Here is a 26,147-nt window from a genome sequence, read left to right as displayed (position 1 = left end):
ACTTCTGCTGTTCACATCACATCAACCCTGTTTGGGGCAGAGATAAGTCCAAACCACTTTGGAGAAGTTCAGATACAAACCTGGTAGCTCAGGCATCTCTCTAGTTTAACAACAATATTTAGGACTTACGTAAACCACCTCATAGTACTTTACAGAGCTAGGTAAACATTATCCCCTTTTTATAAGTGGAGAAATGGAAGACCAGAGACGTGAAGTGACTTGCCCAAGGCAGGCCTAGCAAGTTGATAGCAGATATGACCCTTGGTCTGGGAGTCCTATTCACTGGACCACACCATGAATATATTTAAAAACTTGAACTTACCGGGGGACCTTGGTCTCCTTTAGATCCAGGAAGTCCCAGTAAAAATGGAAATAGGGTGGGTCCAATGGGGTCAAAGACCTGAAACCCATCAACAGCAGCAGGGGTTGTGAGGTTGAAGGCTTGCACACTGGTTCTGAAGGTACGATGAAAAGATCCAGGGGTTGATTTGGTGTACAGTAGAGGAATTAGGCTAGGAACGGATTTCCTGGTTGGTAGTGGCAATAGCATTTTTGGAATGGGTCCACTGGTCAGGTTCTCCGGGTTTTGTTTCATGGTCATGGGATGGATGTCTCTAGATGTGTTTTCAATCTTCTTCCTCATTGGCTTTACAGTGCTGAGGGTTTCAGAGGGCTTGGTGGAAGTTTTTTGGTTGATCATCTTTTTGGTCTCTTGCTCCAATTCTTTCCTGCTGATGGCAATGGAGTTTTGGCCAGCAGGCAGGATGTTTCTGACAGCGGGAACGGAGTGCTTCTGTGAACTTGCATTGGAAGAGGGTTGGGAAATCCTGAGGGCTGCTGTAGTAGTCCGAGAGTGCGAATGGACCGGCAGCTGCATATCAGTACTTGATGGAACGGTAGACCGCACAATTGTAACCTTGGCTGCTTTGGTTGTCAGCCTGGGAGACAGCAGCTTATGTGGGACCAAGGTGGTGGACGCTGTAGCTGGAGTCTTGAGGGGTGTTGTGACCTTGATGAGCTCTGATGTTGATATCACAGTGGTCAGGTTCTTCAAACCCTGTAGCAAGAACTTAGTCTGCAGAGAGGCCATTGGGGAGGCGCTGGGATCCCTGGGCAAGAGTGGTACAAGCGGGGGCAGATTCGGCCGGAAGGTGTCCGCTTGCCTGCACTGTTTTTTCAGGTATTTACAGTAATTATGAGCTGCCTTAGCAGAAGGATAAATATCAAACTGGCAAATGGCGCCTTCAAACTGTATCGAGTGCTGGTTCATTTTCCCTAAGAGAAAAGACCCTTGTGGATCCAATGCCTCGTTTTTTTTAAAATGCAAATCCGCATGTACTCTTTGCTTCCCACAAGAAGTAACTAAAGTGACCATCTGGCCTCGGATGTCAATGGCCATGTTATGCCAGTGGCCATCATGAACACTGTAATCAAAATATACAGAGTGCTTGTGGCCTATGTACACAATGACCTTCCCGGGGATAAACTGGACTCCCAGCTCCAGTTTTTTCTTCTTGCTCTTGACAGAGAATAGAAAAGCATTGTTGATGCGGTGGGAGCACAAGCTCAGGACTAGGGTCAAGTCTGTGCCAAAGGCAGCGGGGATGATGGTACTAATGGGTGCCTCGATGCGTGCTCGCTGAGTGAAGATGACCCCCGATTTGAAAGGGATAACCCCCTGAGGAACCGAGCGTGATGAAGACAATCCGCTCAATGGCTTCTTCCCTGCCAGGCCCAGTCTTTGAAGAATGTCCACATCTGAAAAAGAGGAGCAAAGAGCATGAGTACCCAGGCAAACCCAGGGCCTGATCCAACACCATCGGAGTCAACAGGAATCTTTCCAAGGGCACCATGGGCAGTTGATTGGACCCCCAAATGCAGTGGATTATAGATCGTGCCTACCTTCCTCTCCACTCAAAACTGGTTTAAGACAGTCAGGTCATGGATGCATCTATTTTGTCTTGATTTCCAGGCTAGGAGCTCATACAGTGGCAGTTCAGTATCTCATAGGAATTGCCATAATGGACCAAAATCATGGTCCATCTAGCCCAGTATCCAGTCTTCAACAGTGGCCCAGTAACAGATGTTTTGAAGGAAAGTGGAAGAAAAGCCAGTCACAGCAGACAGTTTGGAAGATAACCTTCCCCCATGGAATGTTTCCTCCTAAGCCCCAATATCACACATTTGGGATTAAATGTTGGATATGACCATTTGGCAGAAGTTGAGTTATGACTTGACGTAGTTGGACGTTTAATAATAAAAAAAATGATTTGAGACTAAGATTTCTTTTCCACTTAGAGTAGAGAGCAGAATTTTATGGAGTGGAGACCCATAATTCCATCTTTCCAGACACACCAGCTCCATCACTTGAGACAGACCCATAGCCTTTGATAATACTGTATGGTGTTAATAGTTTTGTTTTTGTTTTTTTTAAAAGAGAAAGCAACCCCGAGCATGGGAAGGCTGCATCTAGGCTTAACCGAGCCACTGAAGGTATCACCTTGTAGCATTAGTTAAAATGGATGAGCACACAGCTTTAAATTTTGTACAAAAGTTGGACGGACCATACATGTATATGAAGTGTTATGAACATGAACTTGGATGTTAGCTGAATAGGCTCATATCCACTAGCCTGGGTGAGAGGCATGCAATGGGAAGATTGAGGCAGAATCCTTTGGCTCCTGGCCCCATGGTCAGAGGGGCTGCTTATAAAGAGCAGAGAGTCTAAAACAGATTAGCAGGCAACAGCAGCACAAATTACAGCCAATTGGCTGCCAGCTGGGCCACAATGCTGGACTTGGGAGAATGCTCGAGAGCTCAAGAGAGGGAGGAAGAGAATAGTCCATGGGGGCTGGGGAGGGAGGGGGAAAGGAGGAGCCATTAAGGCAAGTATGTCCTGGGGTTGGGCAGGGAAATGGCAAAACTGGAGGAGGGGGAAGAAATGGGGGCATTTAGAATCCAATTCTGTTCCCATTTGAATCAACAGCAAAGCTCCCATTGACTTCAACTCCGAATAGAAATAAGGCCTATAGAACATAATAAATCTTTCCACAGAATGTTTAAGCCAACCTATAGAATACTATAGCAAGGACGAAGTTCTCTATTAAATTCTATAAGCTCTAACATCTACATAGAACCCTATTGGCTTCCTCCCTATTAAACTCTATAGGACTTTTCCTTAAGGGATCAGACCTTTATCCCTATTCTACTCTTCATTCCACACATAGGGTTGCTATCTTTGTTCCATTAGCTCGCTGGGAAAAGTAGCTATTCAGAAAGGAGATAAAGAGGGTTATAGTCTTCCCGGCATAAACACAACTGACAAATTGCAATCTCGATTCCTAGATTGCCACCTAATCTTCCTATGGGAATTATCAACGGTACAATCTAGCCTGGAGAGGGCTGCACGCCTCAATCCAAATGCCTACATCCAAAGGGAAGAGTTTAAACAATCAGGAGCGTAACAGTGCCAGCCACAGCTACACTTCAATTAACTTCACAGGCCTCTCAGATGAAAAAAAATGAGCAGAAGAAAAATAATCCAAGAAAAAAACTCCCCCAAAATGGCCCTCAGAATTTGGCCTCCTTCACCCTTAACTGTGACATATTCAATGCTGTTCTCAGTATTTGTGGAGCTGGAACAGAAAGAGTTCATGAGTGTTTGTTAGAAAGCCTGTAAACTTAAGCCCGTCTGAGGCCTAGCATGGGCTCTGGCCAGGAAGAGAGAACACTAGAAAGAGAACAGCTCTGTTCTTAGACTTTGGCAAACCATAACCATTTTTGTACATTAGAACAAGTAAATCAATATTTAGATTGTCTGGGACCTGCTTTATTTCCCACCCCACTTTCTATTTTTAAGGCATTTCAATTCCCTTTATAGGGGACAGAGCCACAGAGAAGCTTAGGGGTCAAATGTGAAGGGGATGGAAATTCTCTCTCAATTACCTCTATGCTGAGGAGATTATTTATTGTATGAGCATGTATGGATTTATTAATACTGGTGTTTATCTCTGGCTAAACAAGCCCCTGGTTCCCCTCCCATATAACCCAATAGGGATTTCCGTCCTCACAGCATGGATAGAATCCCCCAATCCGCTGGGAGGTACAGAGCTATCCTTGAAGTCACTTCTGTCTTCTGGATCATTTCCCAACTCCTTTCCAATGCTAAGGGCCAAATCCTGGCTCTAGTGAAGTCAAGTGGGAGGCTTGCCATGGACTTCAAAAGGGACCAGGATCTGGCCCTAAGGAAATAGATTTGCCGCTTAAATCTAGGAGCTAAACGCTGGCTTCCAATTGCTAGGTGTATTTTTAGGTTCTCTTCAAGAGATGTACTGTAGTGATAGGGCAGAAATATTTTGTACTCCAGGGAACTGCTCTGCAAAGACATAACTATGTTTCCCCTGTTCAGAGCATGCTGCTGCTGTTTGAAGTACAAATCCAACTGTCTCGTTAGCTACTGTATCAAATTGTGTTGAAAAACATATAAGATTGGACCAAAAGCCCAACGTCTGTATGGAGCCTGATTACAGCAGACCTTGTGCGGGGGTTGTGTGCTCTGTGCTCAGCCACCCAGCCCAGCACATCTGCCTGCCCAGCCCACCTCTGCTACTATATCCCATACTGAGTCCACTGAACTGATGGGCATGTCCCCAGATGAGTTCCATGAAGGGATGCCATCAACTAGTGTACAATTAAAGGTGCACAAGTGCCACTTTTGGCTTCTTTAAACTGATATGAATTTATTGAAACCTTACCTTTTCCCTTCAACTTTCTCCTCCTAGAGTTACCATCAGGACATGTTTTTTAAAAAACGGATGGACTAAAGCTTTCTGTCTCTTACCCCTGTGTAACTAAGGCTATGTCCAAACTGGCACTTTTGTTGGTATAACTTATGTCGCTCAGGGATGCGAAAAACAGACCCCCTTGAGCGACATAAGTTACACGAACAGAAACGCCAATGTGGACAGTGCTATGTTGGTGGGAAACGTTCTCCTGCCGACATAGCTACCGCCACATATTGAGGGTGATTTAATTATGTCGACAGGAGAGTGCTCTTCCATTGGCACAGAGTGGCTGTCCAGGAGACTGACAGCGATGCAGCTGCATTGGTACAGCTTTGCCGCTGTAAGGTCTCTCGTGCAGACATGGCCTAATTGTAGTACCCAAGTAGCAGTATTTCGGGGCTGAGGGCAAATTTCTCTCCAAAATGGGAAGCTATATGCAGAAGGGATTCCTGAACTATCATATCTTTGAAAGAGATGCTCACCAAAGGCTGAAATGTCTAATTTATTTCCCTTCCACCCCCACAAAACCAGAAAGTAGGAAAAAAAATAACTCTTAGTTTACTAGCCTCTGCTGGCTTAGATCTAGGACCTACATCCAAAGTTTGGTTGAATGAAGTCTAAATTTCAGAACTATTGGCCTGGAACCTCAGCTAGTGCAAATCCGTGCAGATCCACTGACATAAATGTAAGGACACAGACTACACCAGATGAGGACCTGGACCATTAAGCTTTTGAATTTGTAGCATTTGTATGGATGCTGCCTTTCCAATGTACGCAGCCCTCCCCTTCCCCTTTTAGTTCTAGATTTTCAAAAACACACAGCATTGGCCTAACTCCACTTCCATTCGAGTCAATGGTAAAACTCCCACTGCTCACTTGCATGAAACTAGAGTTACATTATCCCAGCCTTACATTCTTGAGTGATAAACCAGTGCTAGGCATAAGCAGACTAAGAAATTACTTAGGGCCCCAACCAGCTCCAGGGGGCCCTATTCACTTTTTATCATAAGTGTTTTAGTATTGAGGGAAAGAGGGCAACAAAATTCCTTCTTATGGTCCACAGCGGGTTAGCACCAGCTTTGGATAATATGGACTAAAACCTCTGATGTTCGCTTGCACCATTCACCTGACCTTTATTTGGATGCCCACATCAAACATTTTAAAGGAAAGAGCTATCCCTTTACTTGTAAGGAAACCATCCTTCTCTCCTCCAAAAGTGCAGGATGTTTTAGGGAAGGTAATTCATTCCATCAGAGGCAGGGCTTTCATTGCACCATGCTATAAAATGGAAGGCTTTTTGTGTGCGCATACACACAATGAAAATTTGTTTTATATGGACGCCAACAGCCAAAAAACATTTAAACATCCCATAATTATCCTGGGAGTAAAAAGAGCAATAAACGTGACTCCAAAAATGGAGCGTTAAAAATCTATTAAAAAATAAAAATAAAAAAAATAGCTAAAACACAGTATTTGTTTGCTCTCTTTTATGTTAACATAAAACTCGCTCTGAAAACTGCTTGAATAAGTGATTCAACCAGATGTTCACTTCCTTTGCAGGAAAGTAGAATTTGGAAAATATTACTTTTTTCAAAATCGCTGGTGGTGGTGACTGTTCCATGGGCTGCGTTTCAGCTGAGCTGCAACCAACTTTCTATTTTTCCTTCATGTTTTGGAGCCTAAGAGGCCTGGAGCTTGCTAGTCCACTTATTATTGCCTGCTGATTATATAGGAAGTTGTTCAGTTCCAGCCTGCACCCTGAGTAAATCATGTGGAGGAGATGTTGCTATTTTTAGAGGAGGTGGCTCTCTGACAAACAGATTCTCTCCACAGCTGGATGATGGAAACTGAGCGAGAATTCTTTTTATCATCATCAACCGGGAAACTTCCTGGATCCCCATGCGGGTCACTAGTTATCCTAAAGGAGTCTTACCCTTTAGAAAAGTGGGAAAGAAACTTAGAAATCTCTCAAGAATAGCAAGTGTGAAAATTTAGCTTGTGAAATGTGGAGGTTTCTCTAAGGATATGCTCCCACTGAAATCAAATGACAGTCTCTCACTGATTTTAATGGGAGCTTGATCAGGTCATAAGCCATTTGATTCTTCCTCCTCCCACACAAAGAAACTTTGTCAGTTCGAGAGGCAGGAGTAGTGGGGTGGTGGTGTAAAAAGATCAACAGAAATTAGATTGCATTATGGCTCAGGTGGCATTATGGTTCTGGGGAATAGATAATTGGGCATTTTTACACTGGGCACGTGTATCTGCGTCTAACTTGCCTTATCTCCAGTTCAAAACTGTTAAAGTCACCAGGGAGGAATCTGGTCCAATATCTTATCGCTAGGCTTTTGGTGGGTGGAAAGCACAATGAACCCACATTAAGGGTAGCTGGATCAATTGCATCCCAACACTGGCTTGCATAGGAGCTAGGAAACGCACAATATATACCATGTTCTCATGCCCCATACTGTACATACTGGCTTACTGAAGGACAATACCATTTTGAAGGAAGCCACCTGTTTTCCCAGGTGAAGAGCGAGTGCAGCTACGAGGGAGCAGAAATTGGCTAGAACGGGGGGAAAGAAGGGGGGCATAACCCAGCATGAATGAGTAGATGAAAACCACATGACGCTTCTGTGCTCAGCATGAGCTGACTCATACTGTGCGAGATTAGGGTACATTTGGCATGCATCTTGGATAGGGAGAGGCCATGCCTGGATATACAAGGATTCTCCAACAATAAACCACCTATCATTTCTCTGGATAACGTTGGGGTTACATTGCATCAGCAGCATTGCATTGTGCCAAGTGATGTAATTCAAGGAAAACAGCAGCATGTGTTTTCCCATACCTGAGCAGCAGGTGGTTTCATAGCCTTTTCTGAAACAGGCTACACCCTCTTTATGCCTCAGATTCTACTTCTGTAAAAGGGGGATTATAATTAGGGCCCTACCAAATTCATGGCCATGAAAAAATGTGTCACAGAGCGTGAAATCTGGTCTTGTGTGTGTTTTAACCTTTACTATACACATTTCACAGTGGAGACCAGCATTTCTCAAGTTGGGGTCCTGACCCTAAAGGGAGTTATAGGGGGGTTGCAAAGTTATTTTAGAGGGGTCATGCTATTGCCACCCTTACTTCTGTGCTGCCTTCATTGCTGGGAGGTCGGAGAGCGGAGGCTATTGGCCAGGTGCCCAGCTCTGAAGGCAGTGCCCTGCCAGCAGCAGTGCAGAAGTAAGGATGGCAATACCATACCATGCCACCCTTACTTCTGAGCTGTTGCCTTCAGAGCTGGGTGGCTGGAGAGTGGCAGCTGCTGACTGAGGGCCCAGATCTGCGAGCAGCAGCACAGAAGGAAGGGTGACAATACCATACCATGTCATCCTTACTTCTGCACTGATGCTGGCAGCAGCTCTGCCTTCAGAGCTGGGCTCCTGGCCAGCAGCTGCCGCTCTCCAGCTGCCCAGCTTTGAAGGCAGTACCGCCGCCAGCAGCAACACAGAAATAACAGTAGCAGTACTGCAATGCCCCTTACAATAACCTTGTAACCCCACAACTCCTTTTTGAGTCAGGACCCCTGTAATTACAACACTCTGAAATTTCAGGTTAAAATAGCTGAAATCATGAAATTCATGATTTAAAAAAATCCTATGACCGTGAAATTGACCAAAATGAACCGTGAATATGGTAGGACCCTAATTATAATACTTACCAGCCTCCCAGGGATGCTTAACTCATTAGTGACCAACTTCATTAGATAAAAGGCTTTAAGGGCCAGATTTTTTAAAGGAATTTAGGTGCCAAACGATGAAGATATGTAGATAGAGCTGAAAATCCCATGAGGTGCCCATCTGCATCTTTAGGTACCCCAATACCTTTAAAAATCTGGCCTTAACTGCTGGTCTCCAAGTCTGGATGGTCTACTCAGGTCAACACCTGAACCATCAGCAGCAAAACAGCAGAAGTGAGTAAATTAAGTCTGTGCATTAGGCTCTTGATTAGATACAGTTATCTAAACTGAAGCCAAGCCCCTTGGCTAAAATTCACTTACACATTTTTCTTTGTAGGGCAGAAAAACAAACACACAAGTGTAATTTACCTTCAGGACTTCCCTGTGCGAATCCAAGGAAACAGGTAAAATATAGAACAGTCCAGAGAAAGAGGGATCCCCTAAAAATCAGAGAAGGGGAAAAAAATCAGGTTTTTGTTACAATTTTAAAATATAAAACATTACTCAAGTCTGGCTGTTAAAGGCCAAAAAAATAAGCTTCATCCTGAACAAGGCTTCAATCGTGCATTTATTGAAGTCGGGGGGGGGGGGGGGGAGGAGGGTGTTGTCATGAACGACAATAGCTGGAGGATCAGACCCTCACAGCTCAGAACTGACTGCTTGCTTCGTATTGGGACTCCATAACCAGAATCCTACTTGAGGGCCTGATCAATAGCCCACCGAAATCAATGGGAATTTGTCCATCGACTGCAACAGACCTTGGATCAGGCCCTGAATTGGGATGAGAGCTATATGCAGTGATGCCAAGGGTGTCAGATTGTCAGTCCTACAGAAAGACCAAAGTTCTGTGTTAGCTGCAGCACTGTCCAGTGTGGAATGCCAGGATGCAAAAGGGACACAGAAGCAATTCAAAATAAGGAAAAAGATGGACTTGACCAAAGTGTACGTATTAGGGGATGGGAGGACACACAGTAAGTGTTATGTAAGTTACCTTTGCAGCTGAAAAAAGAAAAGGAGGACTTGTGGCACCTTAGAGACTAACAAATTTATTAGAGCATAAGCTTTCGTGAGCTATAGCTCACTTTGTCGGATGCTCCGACGAAGTGAGCTGTAGCTCACGAAAGCTTATGCTCTAATAAATTGGCTAGTCTCTAAGGTGCCACAAGTCCTCCTTTTCTTTTTATGGATACAGACTAACACAGCTGCTACTCTGAAACTTTGCATCTGAGTAAACAAAGTTGGAACCCTGCTGCTCTCACATTCATTAAGAACAAATTTGGGGAAAAGCCCTATGCGGTTTAATTTATTTTCTTCTAAAGAAAGGATACAAAGAGAAGGGATAGGCGGTTAACCCTTTGGTACCCAGCACAGTTAAAGCACTACCATTAATGCATTTCTCATTAGTTCAATGTGTAGAGAAATTCTGCCTGCCGGTGGTAGGGGTTAAGAAAACGCCCACAGGAGTTGCAGCATTCCAAGCTATGTGGAGGCACCCCTCTGGAAGGTTGTGTTTCACACCTGTGAAGCTGCATTTGGAAAAGCTTTCTGCTAGCTACACTATAAGCTTCTGGGTACCAGTGAAAGCAGTAGCAGGGAGGAAAAGCTATACCAGAAAGGTTGCAGAAACCACCCCTCAACCCACAAATTGCTTGATTGGTATCAAAATAATGCAAAAGCATAAGAAACTCCTTGGTTAAATTCACTCAGAACTATCTGTGGAAAGTTATAAGATTAAATCTCTTGTCTTCTACAGGAGATTTAATAGCTAGGTTGAAGTTTCAAGGCCATTAGGCAGCTGAAGGAACAGAGACAAAAATGTAAACTATATAAAATCCTCCACCAGAGAAAGAAAAAACATGGATCATTCATAAGTTGTTAGTACTACTTCATTTCAGTTAGACCAATAGTATATCTGGGGTGGGAGTGGGACAAAGGCATGAAATAGACCCTGAATGAAAATAATTGTATATTTATTTCAATATTTTAGTGTACTGTTTCCCAGCCTTTCTGGTTTCAGCTCTTGCACATGAAAAACTTTGTAGAGGTTTTTTATTAGTTTGGGTCTTTCCATCAGCTGCTGTAGAACACTGCAGCTCCATTGACTTCAGTGAAGCTACACTATTAACTTTAGTAGAGAAATCCATGTATGAACCCCACTGCTTGCTATGTTCTGACACTTGACTAGAAAAAGCACTAGAACAATCCCACATCCGGGAAGTTAATTAGATGGACCAAATTGTTATTTTGCAGTCTCCTTGCTCCTGATTCCAGGGTTCACCTTTCAGGTGCAGGAGGGACCTGAAGGCTACTCTAACTTATTCCCACATTATAAAGGTCCCCAGCGCACCACCCAGCAACTCAGAATAGCTAAATAATGCATCCTAGCCATACCTTCTTGCTCCACCATTACATTGGCCACATACGACCCACGGAACCCTGCCAGCCCCGGCGGAATTCCTGGCTGCTTCCTGGATCCCTTTATGCCACAGGCATGATGTAAAAGGACCAGAACCCAGCTCGGATCCCCGACCCTCATTTCTGTGACCCATCAAACCAACCAAAAACTACCATCAATTAGAACTCAGATGTGGCTTAGTTTTTGTGTCTTGAGCGTGAGCTGCAGAGTCACAGCTATTGCTATATGCAATAGCAGAGCTTAAAAAGGGGGGTTTCCTCAATAGGAAAAAACCACATTGTTCTTAACTTGCGTTAGCTAACTCATGGTAATTAAAATGAGGTAAAATCCTAGGGAAGACAAGGCAGTTTGTAGCTTTCACACACTAGAAGGTTGAGTTAAAGAGCCCAGGGTTTACTACAACCTGCTAATTAGCATTAAGACTGCAAAATGCCTTGGTCTTCACGCAGATTTTACCTTTTCTTTGATTCCATGTGCTAGCTCACATGAATAAAGAGCACCTTTTTTCCGAGTGAGAACAAGGGCTCTGTATCTATATACAGCATGGATGTTTTTATAGTATCAAACAACCCTGTGAATCAGTCACCAATTCAGTCCCCCCCACAATGTACCAAGGTAAAGCCCATTATTTTTAATAAAAATGGCAATGAGGAAGGGAAAATCCCCACAATTTGCCTCTAGATTTCCTGTTGACCAACAAGCAAGGGGAACAAGCTTCAGGGAAAATCTAGCACACGATTCTGTTGCACAGACACTGACTGGGCAGTAAAAGAGATGGATTCACAGCATAGCCTCCAGCTGGCACTGGACACACTGCTGCTCTCCTCAGACAGCCAATACAGTACAAGATTGGAATGAGGACAAGTGCCAGAATGCTGAAGAAAAACACTTTGGCAAAATATACCAGCTTAATGGAAAAAGTGAATGTTGCTTCCAAATGGCAGACCTGTGTCTGATGGGGCTGTTAATTATTGCAGGTTTTTTATAACATGAGGTCTTTTTCCGTTACAACTCTATGGTAACAGGGTTGCATAAGCGATTTGAGTAGCAGTAAGCAAGGGAGAGTTTTCTCCTTATATAGAGCTAGCAGATCTATCTATTCCTTTATCTCTGCTCCACCCCATCACTAGGGATTTTTAGAGTCACCCACAATAATACCCCTCTATGGGTGTGTGCATGCATGCATCCCAGCAAGACCAAATATCCCCAGCAAGCTCAATTAGTTCCTGCAAACCCTCAGAGACACCAGGTGAAACCTGCCATAAGACCTATCCTCCACATAAACCCTGGTTCAAGACCGAGAAGGTGCCCTTCCAGTCTCTCCATAGGATAGGGGTGACTTTCATTCAACGCTAGCCCCACTGAATTCAGTGGAGCTACTGATTTGCAAAATGGACTTAGGATCAAACCCACGGACTTCAGCCTTCAGAGTCAGGCATCACTCTTCTAGTGAAGGTTAGAGATCAAATTTCTGAAAGCAACGAGTTGATGGGCCCCTGGGGCCAAGAGAGTCATCAGTCCTCTCTCTCTGTGGTCTGTATAGAATCTTCCTCGCTGATAATCCCGATATGTGTCATGTACAATGCACTTGCCTCAAGGGCAAAAATAAAAACATCCTGAGAATGTTTGATGGCTATCAGTTCTTACCTTGCATTCACTATATTTTGTAACATATAGTAATGCACTGATTCAGTGATGACAAAGCCACTGCTAAAAAGTATCATCTTATCTTGGAATAAATCACTCAAGAGTGCCTTTCCCTGCACGAAGGACAAAAATGGAATCTGGCTGCTGAGAACTGCTCTTCGAAAAGACTAAATGAACATTTCCTGCTATGAGATCTGACGGTGTTTCTGAGAGATGAACACATACAGGTCCTGCCGTAGAGCCTAAATCCTAAACACAGCACCATAGCTGAGATTTTCAGAGACTCCTAACCCATTTGGATACTCAGTTCCTAACAGGAATTGAAAAATCTCAGCCTACGAGTAGAGACTTTAAACTGCCTCATAAAACAAAATAAAAACATGAACAAAAATCAGCTTCCCCACTATACTCAGGGATGGTCTTTTTATTTCGTGTCTCTACAGCACCTAGCATAGCAGGGCCCCAGTCCACACCTGGGGTTCATAGGTGCTGTCTCAACACTGCTGCTGCTAATACTTACCTACTTAGACCCAAGCTCTAGTTGCCCGCTCAGATTTGATGATCCACAACTGAAACAACAGTTCAATGATCAGAGGTGTGAGTAATGCAATGACACCTAGAACACTGAACTCTGGTCCTTGACAAATCAAAAGACCCTTCTTCTCACCTTTATTTATACATCTATCAGAAAGAAACCATGTTCCTTTCTTGGGATCCTAAAGCATATATATGCTGCTTTATGAATGACACCTCACATTGTTCTTTGACAGAATCCTGTCTGGCAGCACTGACCCCTTATTTATTTACACAATGCCTATCATTAGAACAGCCAGGTGCTATAGCAAAATTCTGCTTGGCCAAGGCAAGTAACTTTTTTGAGAGGGGAGTCAAACATCATCAATTTTTGACCCTGGTCATCATCAATTGTCATAACAAGGGCCAAGAAGGCAGATTTTGTGCCCCGATTTTTTTCATGATAACCTCAAAAGACTGGAAACTGTGGAGTTGACCTAGAAGAAGTCAATCAGCTGTGAGTGAGCGAAAAAGGAAAGATGTCTCCAGTAACAGCCCTTAGTAGCTTTTAAGCAAAGAACAGTTAAGAATGTGTTCTTCTGGAATGCTAAGTACTTATCACACCAGATTTTAAAATGAGAACGGAGAACTCATTCCAAGTATAGCCTGAAAGAGGGGGAAAAAACCCACATGCCCTAAGACATCAGCTAAAATGTACGTGAATTTTGGCAGCACATTGCAGGGAATACCAAGTGAAATGGTTTGAAACACTGTCTTTACAACATTTCTGGGTAAGAATAGTGTGAGATTGAAATATAGCCAGACAACTTCATCCCAGGGATGATTATGAGACATTGTTTTCCCATGATTGTGTGTCAGGGGTGTGACAGTTTAGAATGTACGTACACACAGCATTGTCATCAAGTTTCCCAGGATAACTCTAATCTTAATTCAGGATGAAAATGCAATTAGCACTGTGTCAATAGAGCACTCGCACACAGCTTTGGCAACATCTGTCTAACTATGATGGACCAAAAAACTGCTGCTTCCTTGAGGAGGTGGCTCCTAGCAACATCAGAGTGCCTCAACAGAGCAAGATGAAAGAGAGGAGTCATTCACATGGGGTGGGACCTCAGACACTGGCAACAGCAATTCAGTAGCACCCAGCATTACAAAGATGCTTTTCTTTCATAAAAGCCTAGAATAGGACATGCAGAAAGACAGTATGGCGCTGGTTCTTTAGACAACTCTAATTTAAAGCCCAATTTAAATACCTTACACTTATACAGTAGCTTTCACTGGGCTGGAAAGTGGCAGTTACACAGTAGACAGACAATGGAGAGGAAATTTCAACCAAGACTCCCTCTCTTACAGTGTCCATGTGGTGTTACAAAAGCCCTGTGTGGATACAAAATTTGTATCTGCATCCAACTCATGATATCCACAGATTTGCAGGGCTCTACATGTAGAGCATACACAGAACCTCATTTTCTAAGGTCATATCCAGAAGACTACAGCTGAAGGTCTGAGTTGACTCTGATGGGATTTGAACCACTTTTTCCAATATACTATATTTCAAACCTAATACTTTAAACCACTGAGCCATCCTTCCCGACAAATAGCTGGGGTTTGCACATCCCTAAAAATAGGACAAACACCAGCTTCTCTGACATTTTTGAGCCATGGATGCATCCTATGAATCAAAGTGGAATAGAGTTGATTTTCTTTAGTAAACAGCAGTTCACAGATTCCAAGACCAGAATGGGACCATTGCGAACATCTAGTCTGACAGGCCATAGAACTTTCCCCAAATACTTCCTAGAGCAGATCTTTTAAAACAGTGGGTCTCAACCAGGGGTACGCAGAGATCTTCCAGAGGTACATCAACTGATCTAGATAGTTGCCTAGTTTTACAACAGGCTACATAAAAAGCACTAGCAAAGTTATTACAAACTAAAATTTTGTGCAGATAATGACTTGTTTATACTGCTCTATACACTATGCATTGTAATGTAAGTACAATATTTATATTACAATTTATTTACTTTATACTTATATGGTAAAAATGAGAAAAGAAGCAATTTTTCAGTATTAGCATGCTGTGACACTTATGTCTGATTTTGTAAGCAAGTAGTTGTTAAGTGAGGTGAAAGTTGGGGGTACGCAAGACAAATCAGACTCCTGAAACGGGTACAGTAATCTGGAAAGGTTGAGAGCCACTGTTTTAGAAAAACATCCAATCTTGATTTATGTATTGCCAGTGAGGGAGAATCCACCACAAACTTTGGTAAATTGCTCTAATTGTTAATAACCCTCATGGTCAAAAATTTACACCTTATTTTCAGTCTGAATTTGTCTAGCTTCAACTTCCAACCATTGGATCATGCTATACCTTTCTCTGCTAGACTGAAGATCCTATTATTAAATATTTGTTCCCCATGTCAATTATAGGTACTTATAGACTGTAACTGAGTCACCCATTCACCTTCTCTTTGTTAAGCTAAATACATTAAGCTCCTGGAGTCTCTCACTATAAGGCACATTTTCTAATCCTTTAGTCATTCATGAGACTCTTCTCTGAATTCTCTCAAATTTTTCAACACGTTTCTTGAATTGTGGGCACCAGAACTGGACACAGGATTCCAGCAGCAGTTGCCCCACTGCCAAATACAGATATAAAACCTCTCTACTCCTACTTGAGATTCCCCTGTTTATGCATCCCAAGATGACATTAGCTCATTTGGCCACAGTGTCACACTTGGAGCTCATGTTCAGCTGATTATCCACTGTAGCCCCCAAATCTTTTTCACATCACTGCTTCCCAGGATAGAGTCCCCCATGCTATAAGTATGGCCGCTGTTCTTTGTTCCTGGATGCATACATTTACATTTAGCTGTATTAAAACCACATATGGTTTGTCTGCATCTCATTTACCAAGTGATCCAGATTGCTCTGAATCAGCACCCTGGCCTCTTCATTATTTACTTCTCCAATTTTTGTGTCATCTGGAAGTTCTATCAGGTGATGATTTTATGTTTTCTTGCAGGTCATTAATAAGAATCTTACATAACATCGGGCCAGTGGGACTCCCTTGGAAACACACCCACTTGACAACGATTCCCTATTTACAATTACATTTGGAGACATCGGTTAGTCAGTTGTTAATTTTATATCACACACAATTCTCAATGGCACACACAATGGCAATTCACAATGGCACACTCTCAATTCACAATGGCACACTCAATTCTCCTTTTTTTAATCAAAGTGTCATGCAGTACCAAGTCAACCGCCTTAGAGAAGTCTAAGTATGTTACATCAGCACTATTACTTTTATCAAACTTTTAATCTCATTAAAAGTATCAAATTAGTTTAACAGGATCTATTTCAGAGGTGACAGTAAGCCGGTACGCCCCAGTACGGCATACTAGCAAGAGCCAGTGCACCGTACCGGGGTGAATCGGCTTCGCCAGGCGCAATTTAAAGGGCCTGTGGCTCCCAGCAGCGGCTGCAGCCCCCGGCCCTTTAAATTGCTGCCGGAGCCCTGGGGTAGCGGTGGCAGGGCTGGGCGGCGATTTAAAGGGCCCTGGCGGATGAGCCCTGGGCCCTTTAAATCGTCCCCGGAGCCCCGCCACCACTTCCCCAGGGCTCTGGCAGGCTCCGGGAACGATTTAAAGGGCTTGGGGCGGTAGTGGCGGCCGGAACCCCGTCCCCGGAGCCCTGCTGCCAGAGTCCTGAGGAAGCGGCGGTGTGGCTCCAGGGACGATTTAAAGGGCCCAGGGCTCCGGCCGCCGCTACTGCCCAGGGCCCTTTAAACCGCTGCCAGAGCCTCCAGCTGCCGCTGTTACCCCGGGCAGGGAGAAGGAAGCACTTGCCGGGACAGGATGGGCCGGGGCTGGCTCTGACCTCCCCCAGCCCCGCTCCTTCTGCCCGAGGCCCCACCCCTTCCGCCCGAGGCCCCGCCCCTTCCAGAGGCCAGAGCCGGCCCCAGCCCAGCCCCGTACCAGTAAGTCACTAGACTTACTTTCACCCCGATCTATTTCCATGTTGATTTCCATGAACTACACTGTCCTCTTTTAATTCTTTATTAATCAAGCCCTATATCAGCCACTCCATTATCTTGCCCAGCATGAATGTCAGGCTGACAGGCCTATAATTACCTAGGTCATCCCATTTGCCCTTTTTAAAAACTGGCACAATATTAGTTTTCTTTCAGTCCTCTGGAACTCCATGTGCCATTACTGAAAACCAACATTAATGGTCCAGCAAGCACTCTAGCCAAATCTTTTAAAACTCTTGGATGGAAGTTATCTGGATCTGCTGAGTTAGGGGGATTGTCTCTTTTTGTTGCTACAATTTATTTTGAAGCAGGAAGTAGGGCAGATATAGATACAATTCAATTCTTTCTGTGAAGCAGGCCTAAAGGTGAACCCGTGGATGATGGTGGAGAGAGTATTCTTATAAAATGTGCAGATGACACCAAGCTGGGTGGGCTTGCGAGCGCTCTGAGAATTCTAATCCAGTTCTTCAGTGACCTTGACAAATTAGAGAATTGGTCAGAATTCGATAAAATGAAATTAAATAAAGACAAGTGCAAAGTACTATGCTTAAGGAAAAAAATGAAACACAAATACAAAATGGGGAATAACTGGCTAGAGAGTAGAACTTCAAAAACAGATCTGTGGGTTATAGTGGATCACGAACTGAAGATGAGTCAACAACATTATGCTATTGAGAAAAAGGCAAATGTCATTCTGGGGTCATTACAAGAGTCTTGTTTGTAAGCCACAGGAGGTAATTGTTCTACTCTACCTGACATTGGTGAGGCCTCTGCTGGAGCACGGCACCTGGTTTTGAGCACCACACTTTCAGAAAGATGTGGACAAATTGGAGAGTCAAGTAGAGAGAAACAAAAATGATAAAAGGTTTAGAAAACATGATGCATAAAGAAAGGTTGAAATAACTGGGTCTGTACAGTCCAGAAAAGATTAAGAGGGAGACATAACAGTTTTCAAATATGTAAAATATTGTTATAAAGAGGATGGTGATCAATTGTTCTTCATGTCCACTGAGGGCAGGACAAGAAGTAATCAGCTAAGATTGAAGCAAGGGATATTTAGGTTAAATATCAGGGGAAACTTTCTAACTTAAGGACAGGTTTCAGAGTGGCAGCCATGTTAGTCCGTATTCCCAAAAAGAAAAGGAGTACTTGTGGCACCTTAGAGACTAACAAATTTATTTGAGCATAAGCTTTCGTGAGCTACAGAAATGCATCCGATGAAGTGAGCTGTAGTTCACGAAAGCTTATGCTCAAATAAATTTTTTAGTCTCTAAGGTTCCACAAGTACTCCTTAACTTAAGGACAGTTAAACACTGGAACTGGTTACCTAGGGAGGTTGTGGAATCCCTATCATTGCTCAGTTTTAAGAACAGGTTAGACAAACATGTCAGTATACTTAATACACTAATACTTAATTCAGGTTTCAGAGTAACAGCCGTGTTAGTCTGTATTCGCAAAAAGAAAAGGAGTACTTGTGACAAATAAATTGGTTAGTCTCTAAGGTGCCACAAGTACTCCTTTTCTTAATACTTAATTCAGTTCTCTTCCTTTAGAGTTCCTGTTGCTGAAGATCTGGCTCCTCAATCACTAAATGGAGGACAGGACATTAGTTTGTTATGACTCAAATGCTGTTTAGAGGACCAGCAACAGCATTTTACCCTTGGGCTCCTCTTTGATCAGTATCATTATCTGCCTGGTTGTTGACCTTGCTTTTGTGTGAAGTGACAACACTCAATAAGCTCATTTCTTTTGTGTTCTCAGTTATGTAACTGGAACCCTTAAAAAAAAAAAAAGTGCTAAGCATAGTCTGTCACCAAACATCTATTTTGTTCTTCCTACAAGCCTCTTTGCATTCTTTGATTTTGTCAGTGGGGTTTGGCAAAGGCTCATAGAATTCCCATTTGTTTTCACTGTCATCTAAATAAAAGTCTGTCATTTATTTTTGTGACCCCAATACACTTAGCCTGGTTGGGAGAGGGGGGCGGGAGCAAGGGTGTACAGTGTCTTTTTTTGCCTTTGGACTGGGCATCTCCAGTTAGATACTGTACTTCTGCAGCCTTTGTTACAGTGTTTGAGCACCTCTCAACCATTATGGATTTAGGGGGAGGGATTGCTCAGTGGTTTGTGCATTGGCCTCCTACACCCAGGGTTGTGAGTTCAATCCTTAAGGGGGCCATTTAAGGATCTGGGGCAAAAATTGGGAATTGGTCCTGCTTTGAGCAGGGGGTTGGACTAGATGACCTCCTGAGGTCCCCTCCAACCCTGATATTCTATGATAACCTCAGTATGAGGTACGGAAGTCTCCTTCCCAACCACTTTTTACATGTAGGGAACAAAGGCAAGAGAGGGTAGATTAAGGGATTTGCCCAAGCTGACACAGCAAATGGTTGGCAGCTGGAAACAACCCAGATCTTTGTAACCCTAGTCCTGTACCCTATCCATTAGGCAATGCTTCTTACCCCTAGGATATCACACCACTTGGTATGGTATAAGAATCTACAGAGCTAGATCTTATGCTTTCCTGATTGTCCCCAACTGTCCAGTGCATATGTACAACACAGGGTCAGCTGGTTGTCTCCATGTTGTTCAGTTTGTCCTGTGGTGCCATGATCTATCATGAAATTGTCTACACAGAGTGACGGGGGCAGTAATTTCTTGTTACATACAAGCTGGCACCCAAAATGATCTTTCTAGGTTTTCTAAAAAAAATTGGTGCATTACAGTCTGCCTTGGTGGTAGCCAGCATTGCAGGTGAATGCTGAGCGTCAGTCTTGAGGTATTCTTGTTTTGGCACATGAAGGGCCAACACATGCGAACAAGTACAAGGAAGCATGTTTCCAGGATGCCAAAGCAGAAGTGCTGGGTCACAGAACAGGCACACTGAAGAGGCTTGCAGAAACATTAGGCTAGCCTCCTACGTCGTCATTAGTTGGCACCTGTGCTGCCTGGATCCAATTGAACAGATGTAGCTGTGGCTGAAGAAGACCATGAAGTTTCTGTGGCTCTGATGTATTCAATCAATCAGCAGCAGAGTGCAGAAACCTGCTCTCTAGCCTCCAAGACCCTGCGTACATTGAAAAGACACTGCAATAAACCATTGATGAGAGGTCGCTAAGCTCGCAACGTCTGTCAGATTTCCTTATGTCCCCCTGGTTGTATAGACTGGGATGAGGCTATTAGCTCTCCCAGTGCGTTCAACACTTATTTCACCCTACCACAGGCAATAACTGCTGGCTCAGTCAATCCAGTCTAACTCCATCCTGCATTGTACGTTTCACCTTTGGAAATTAACCACTGCGGGCAGCAATGGTTCTGGCCACACTGGAATGGGTGAATCAGGAGTATGACAATGCACTCGTACAATCGCACCATGTGTGAATGTGCCAGAATGGCTCCATTATAAAACAGCGTTGCTGTGTGAATGCACTAGACCAATGGCTGATGTACCATCTTCTTTAAAAAATTGCTGTGAAGTGGATGGAGGGAACATCAAGCTCACATACCACCCAGGGTTCAGGTACCATCGTTCGGGAATCCCTGCACTAAACCATTTCCAAGATGAGCAACTCTTGAATGCAAAATGTCCTGCCATGTGTGGATACAGGCATGCTCAAGGGGAATGGGATGCTTACTAAGACTAGAGGCCTTAACATGTACATCCAGCTACTGAAATGGTATATTTTACAGTCACAGCCTTCTCGGAGCAAATATCAACATAAAACAGAACAAAATAAAAAGCTCGGGGATAACGTGAAAGGTTGCAAGCGACCTCTGCGAGGAGGGAAAGAATGAGCAACATGCTTATCAGCAACACCCTTGTAAGGTATTTAACTAAAGGAGACCATTATTCTGGGAGAATCAGACATCTGAAGAACTAGCATAAGTAGTATACTCAGCGAGCTACAATGCTGTACTCTCCTCCCTCAGTTGCAGCTTCTTGCTGTGCTAACTGCTTCCTCAGCAGGATTTGGATGCTCCTTGGGATTTGTAGCCTTTGTGTCCTCATTACAGGAACAGTAATGGTGTGATAAGTTATCATGCCTAAAAGCTGGTGCCCAGTAAGGTGACCTTGCCCTGCCAAACATCTCTCTCTGGGCCTTCTCCCTTTGCTCTAGTCCCTCCAGTCAGTCTCCACTGCCCCTCTCTCCCCTCCTACATTTCCACCTTTGACAGATGGATCAGAGTCACACCCTCCCATCCACAGGCTGTTAGACCTAAGCAGGCGTTTCTCTAAAGAGTACGCCCAGCATTCACAAGGTGTGATTGGGATGAAGACCGAAAAGCCTGGGCGAAAAGGGAACATGCCCATTCAGTCTTCATATATATCAACACACAAGGGCTCACAAGGGACAGTTAGCCCGAGCCTTCCCTGTGGAGAAACCACCCACCTCTCCACACAGTTATACACACAGCCTACAAGGAAGCAGGCAGCTCTCTCTTTAGAAGTCACATCCAAGTTGCAAGCTGCATGTAGCCAAGCAAGCTGGGCATGGCACCAAGGGGGAGTAGGGGTGCACAAGACGCCTCCCCACCGCCCTCTCCCATCTCAGACACGCCATATAAATCTGGCTGGCAACACAAGGAGATGTACACAAGGCTTCCAAACTGCTAGGGGAAAAGAACCCCAGCACTTCAAGGGAGTATCTGTAAATCATCATCACATCCGACAGCGCAAGCCTCCGGTTAACCCTTCACTGGGCCAGAAGGTGTGGAAAGGAGACACCGGGGGTCTCTTAGTGAGCCTCAGTGGGAAAGTAACCCTCCCCACCCCCAAGTTTCTAAGCAAAGCTCTGATCCATTTTCTGCAGCCCCTTACTGAGGGTTTGGGGGAGGGGGTTCAGAGAAGAGAGAGGAAGCCTTAGGTATAAGGCCCCGCACACTTAAATGGGGGAAGGGACTGAGGGTCCCATTCCCAGCAAGAGCTGGAAGCTGTTCCCACTCAGGAACAGGAGATTAATACTTTCTGCATTTGTTGCGGATACATTTCCTCCCCCCCCCCCCGTTCCAAGCCGGGAGCTCCCTCCCTTCCCCCACCTACCCCCCCCCCCAATCAAAGAACGGGGTAGGAGGAAGCCACCCCTCATCCTCGTCCTTTGCTGCCCAGCTCCGGTCCCTCCTGGCCGCTTTCCTCCCCGTCTGGGGTAGCGTGGCCTCCGCTTTCCCAGCCCCTTCTCCTCTGCAGCCTGGCAGTTTTCACATCGTCCCCTGCTTAGAGCAGGAATGTCTCCCCCACCCCATCCCAAGCCACCCGGGAGCAGAGCGCTGCTCTTTCCCGTGCGGAGTCCTCTCTCTTCCTCGGCTCGCTCCCCCCAGGCCCCACACTGTATGAGGGGCCCCCCTCGTCCCCCCCCCGGTTGTGCTTTCCCCATCTCAGGCAGAGTTAGGAGTTTTTACTCACCCCCTGGCTGCTGCTGTTGCTCTGAGTCTGGAGACCGGCTCTGATTCCGGCTCCATCACGTTTAGTGCATTGTCTCTTTCGGGCAAGTTTTGCAGCGATCCATCAGAAAAAGGGGAAAAGGCTGGTTTGTGGGTGCATCCTTCCCAGGAGTTCAGCTCTCTGTCTCTCTAAGGGGCTCAGCTGTGCCAAAGACACCCCCTGGCCCGCACGGCCAACTCCTTCCCTCCTTCTCTTCTGGGTCCTTTTGCTTACACAGAGCTTTTAATCCCATTTAACTCCCTCTCGGCAGACTGCAGTTACCTTGGGAAAAAGGAGAGAGAGGAACAGAAAGTACAAGCTAGGAAAAAAATGTGGCCCATGGTCGCTGTATTTCTTGCCTCTTATTTTCCTCCTTACTATTAATATAACTTCTGTGATCTCTTATTTCCAAAGTCCTTGGTGGAAAGTGTTTTTTTTTTTTCTCTCTCTCTCTCTGAGCTGTTACTTGTTTGTTTGCGTGGTGGTGATCAGAATTATTTTTATTTGCAATGCAGATGTGCTTCCCAGCCCCCACGAACTCTTCTCTGGACTTAGAGAAAAGAGGGGAAAAGGCAGATTTTGAGAAATGAAAATTATTTAAGGATGTTTCTGCTGCCTCTCTCTGCTGCCCTCCTCTGTAACACTGAAGTGAAGCACTTAAAAAAAAAAAAGAAAGAAAGAAACCAACCCTTTCCAGTTTATCCCAGGAGAAAATAAATAGAGAAACTCCATTCAAACCCCTCTCTGGCCTATAGAGGGAAATTAACAAAGGTTACATTCAAACCGACCCCTTCATCTTTCACCAGGAATGGAAAACCTGAAAAGAAAATCTCTGGTAGGACTGACCCACAAATTGCCTCAACTGTTCTCCCCATCTGATAGCAAAGTCAAAGGTACTTTAAAGATTTTTCTTTTGCGGAGTGCTTTGAAGAGGCAGTTTAGATTCTTGCTTAGGGCCTTCAGTCATCCACACAAAGGCACCGCTATCCCTCTCTCCTCTTTCTGTATTTTCTGCTTTTGGAGCAGGCAAGCTGATGTAACAGGTGATTGAAATGCAAGGAGCTCTCTCCTCTCCACGCTCTCTGTCTCCCACACCCCTCTTTACCCATACTCAAGCGCACAAAATACAGAGCATAGGAATTGATGTCATTCTTACCTAGGGTCTCGTTAGAAATTAAAGAGTCACAAGTCATCATTCCAAAGCTTTGTATAATTAGAAAGGAAACTTTGGATGATTCTGTGCATATAAAGCAGAAAACTGAGTGATCTCAAAGGTGCTACCTTCTCCAGCTGTATGAGGTCCCCCTTCTAATTACTGCTAGTGAAGTATGAATCACTCTCCCAAATTCCCATGTATAGACCTATGTTAGTGTTCCAGACATGCATTTTGTCGAGCACGTGTAACAGTTAAAAAAAAAAAAAAAAAGGTCAGGGCAGGCAAATAATCACTTGAGTACATGGGGGAGGGGGAAGAAGGGAGGGAGAGATTGGCTGTTAGATTCACTGTAACCCAGGTGGCTTGCATAGAAATTAGAACCCTTACTAGTTAAAACTACAATGTGTCAGAGTCGGACACTTTAAGAAGCTGTTTTCTGCTCTGTTTTCTGCCCTAAGCCTCAGTTTACCAGCTCATTGGATTATTGTCCCCTTTCCCTGATCCCCTCCCCTCTTCAAATGTTTTCTCCCTTCCACCCTTTGCTTTCTGTCTTTGACACTTACTTTGTGGTGAGGTGAAAGGTTGTGCAATCTCTCCTTCCAGACCCTAAATTCATTTGTATTCATTTGTCCCAGCAACTTAAAAAAAAAATTCTGATTCTGATTTTTTCTTTAAATCACACCATGACTTCTGAGCTGAGGGCCAGACAGCACCAAGCGCCTCCTTGGGTCGTTGGCCCTGACAGGTCCAAACCTTCCTGGCAAGTTTCTGTTCCCCCAAGTTCAACAGATAATCCTGTCCCAGGATTTTTGCAGAGAGATTTTCCCAGGGCTGCTGCTCTGTTGGCGGCTCATGGATGGTGCTGTGGGTCAGTGGGGAAGATGGTTTGGGACCAGGCACTGGCCTTGAAGGAACATGGAGCTTAGAAGCCTTCTGATGTGAAGAGAGGTGGAAATTATAAAAGACTGCTCTTGTCCTTTTTAAATAGCTGCAGCCAGGGACTCTGCCTTGGCTCAAGTGCACCAGGTGTCCGGTTTCAGCAAACATTCAGCTAATGAGCCAGGATCCAGCCTCCAGGGGGCAGGGTCCACACTGCACTGAAACATACAAAGGAATCTACTGAGGAAGGCTGGGCATAGAGTATCACTTAGGGACACAGTGACATCCCAAAAGGGAATGGGGTTGGGGTGGCACTCACACAGAGTGGAGAGAGACAGAGGAGGACTGGGGAGGGAAGGATAAAGGCATGCAGCAGGGAAGCTAGAGAGAACTGGACACAAAATACTAAATATAAAACACCTATTTATTATCAAGGGCTGACAGTGTTTAGAACTGCACAAGGCAGACAGGAAGACATGACCCACTGCAGCATAAGGTCCTGCAAGATGCTCTTCACTGAATGGGAATCAAGGGCACGCTACACCTCACCAGATCAGACACTAAACGGTTTTGGGTTTCCAACATGAGACACCTGAGCCTGATTTATAAGAGCAGCCCAAACTGCAGTGGAAATCAGTGGCAGCTGTGGATGCTCGATCCCTCTGAATGTCAGACCCAAGGTAACTCAAGTTGGGCATGGGCACCCAAATTGAAGGCACACACATTAGAGGCCGCTCTTGAAAATCTGGCTGCAAATGATATTGACATTAAACCACCTTAAGTACTTGGATACAATGCCATAAACAATAAGATAGATGCACAAGTCAAAGTTCTGTGAACCTTTCTTGAGCAATGGGAGTTTTGTTTGAATAAAGATCTCAAAATCTGGCCCAAAATTATGGTTTCTACCATAACTCAGCCCCCTCGTACATAAAATATATGGTCTATTATTGTATATGCTGAGCATTGTTCTTCTGTAATATATGTATGCAATTTGGCCAAGTTACAGTTGCTTCTAGGAACTATGGTTTGTATCACCTCACTTCTATGGGGTGTGAAGTCTCATCTATAACTTTGCTCTGAAGTGTTTGCATTTAATTTCTTTGTTTGTTTTAAGAGAAGGCTCGAAGCAACCAAAAGTGGAAACAAGCTCATTATATTCAGTTATTTCAGTGACAGATTCAGATGATCTCACATTTCATTGTTCTCTCACACAGAAGGCAGATTTCAGAGTAGCAGCTGCGTTATAGTCTGTATCCGCAAAAAGAAAAGGAGTACTTGTGGCACCTTAGAGACTAACAAATTTTTTTGAGCATAAGCTTTCATGAGGCATATGAGTAAGAGCAATGTACAGACATCTAAATGTGTACAAACACATCCAGATAATTGCTACCATATGAGCAATTCAGGACCTGACCCTTTGCAAGCTGCTTTGCCCAGAAAACCCGAAAGCTCATGCAGCAACCCACTGAAGTCATGGGAGCAAGGGTCTAACTGTGAAGATCAGCTTGCAGGATTGGACCTTAATCACTAAGAGAAATGACACATT

At 44.4% G+C, this 26,147-nt stretch overlaps 1 protein-coding gene across 1 annotated transcript in view; it reads right to left on the bottom strand.

The window, feature by feature from the left end:
• Nucleotides 1-24,383, bottom strand: part of COL27A1 (collagen type XXVII alpha 1 chain) — a 247,496-nt gene extending 223,113 nt beyond the window's left edge. Inside the window, exons 1-4 of the mRNA XM_084650113.1 lie at nucleotides 24,283-24,383; nucleotides 22,546-22,845; nucleotides 8,881-8,951; nucleotides 323-1,758 (exon numbers count right to left, since the gene is read on the bottom strand). Coding sequence (XP_084506239.1) covers nucleotides 323-1,758; nucleotides 8,881-8,951; nucleotides 22,546-22,601 — 1,563 coding nt within the window. The 5' untranslated portion in view covers nucleotides 22,602-22,845; nucleotides 24,283-24,383. The remainder of the gene's footprint in view (nucleotides 1-322; nucleotides 1,759-8,880; nucleotides 8,952-22,545; nucleotides 22,846-24,282) is intronic.
• Between the last annotated feature and the right edge of the window lie 1,764 nt (nucleotides 24,384-26,147).

Source organism: Lepidochelys olivacea, assembly GCF_965140295.1.
Source record: "Lepidochelys olivacea isolate rLepOli2 genome assembly, chromosome: 16".
Taxonomy (NCBI): Eukaryota; Metazoa; Chordata; order Testudines; family Cheloniidae; genus Lepidochelys; species Lepidochelys olivacea.
Note: the sequence above shows the minus strand (reverse complement) of the source record. Positions and strands in the feature narration are given on the sequence as shown.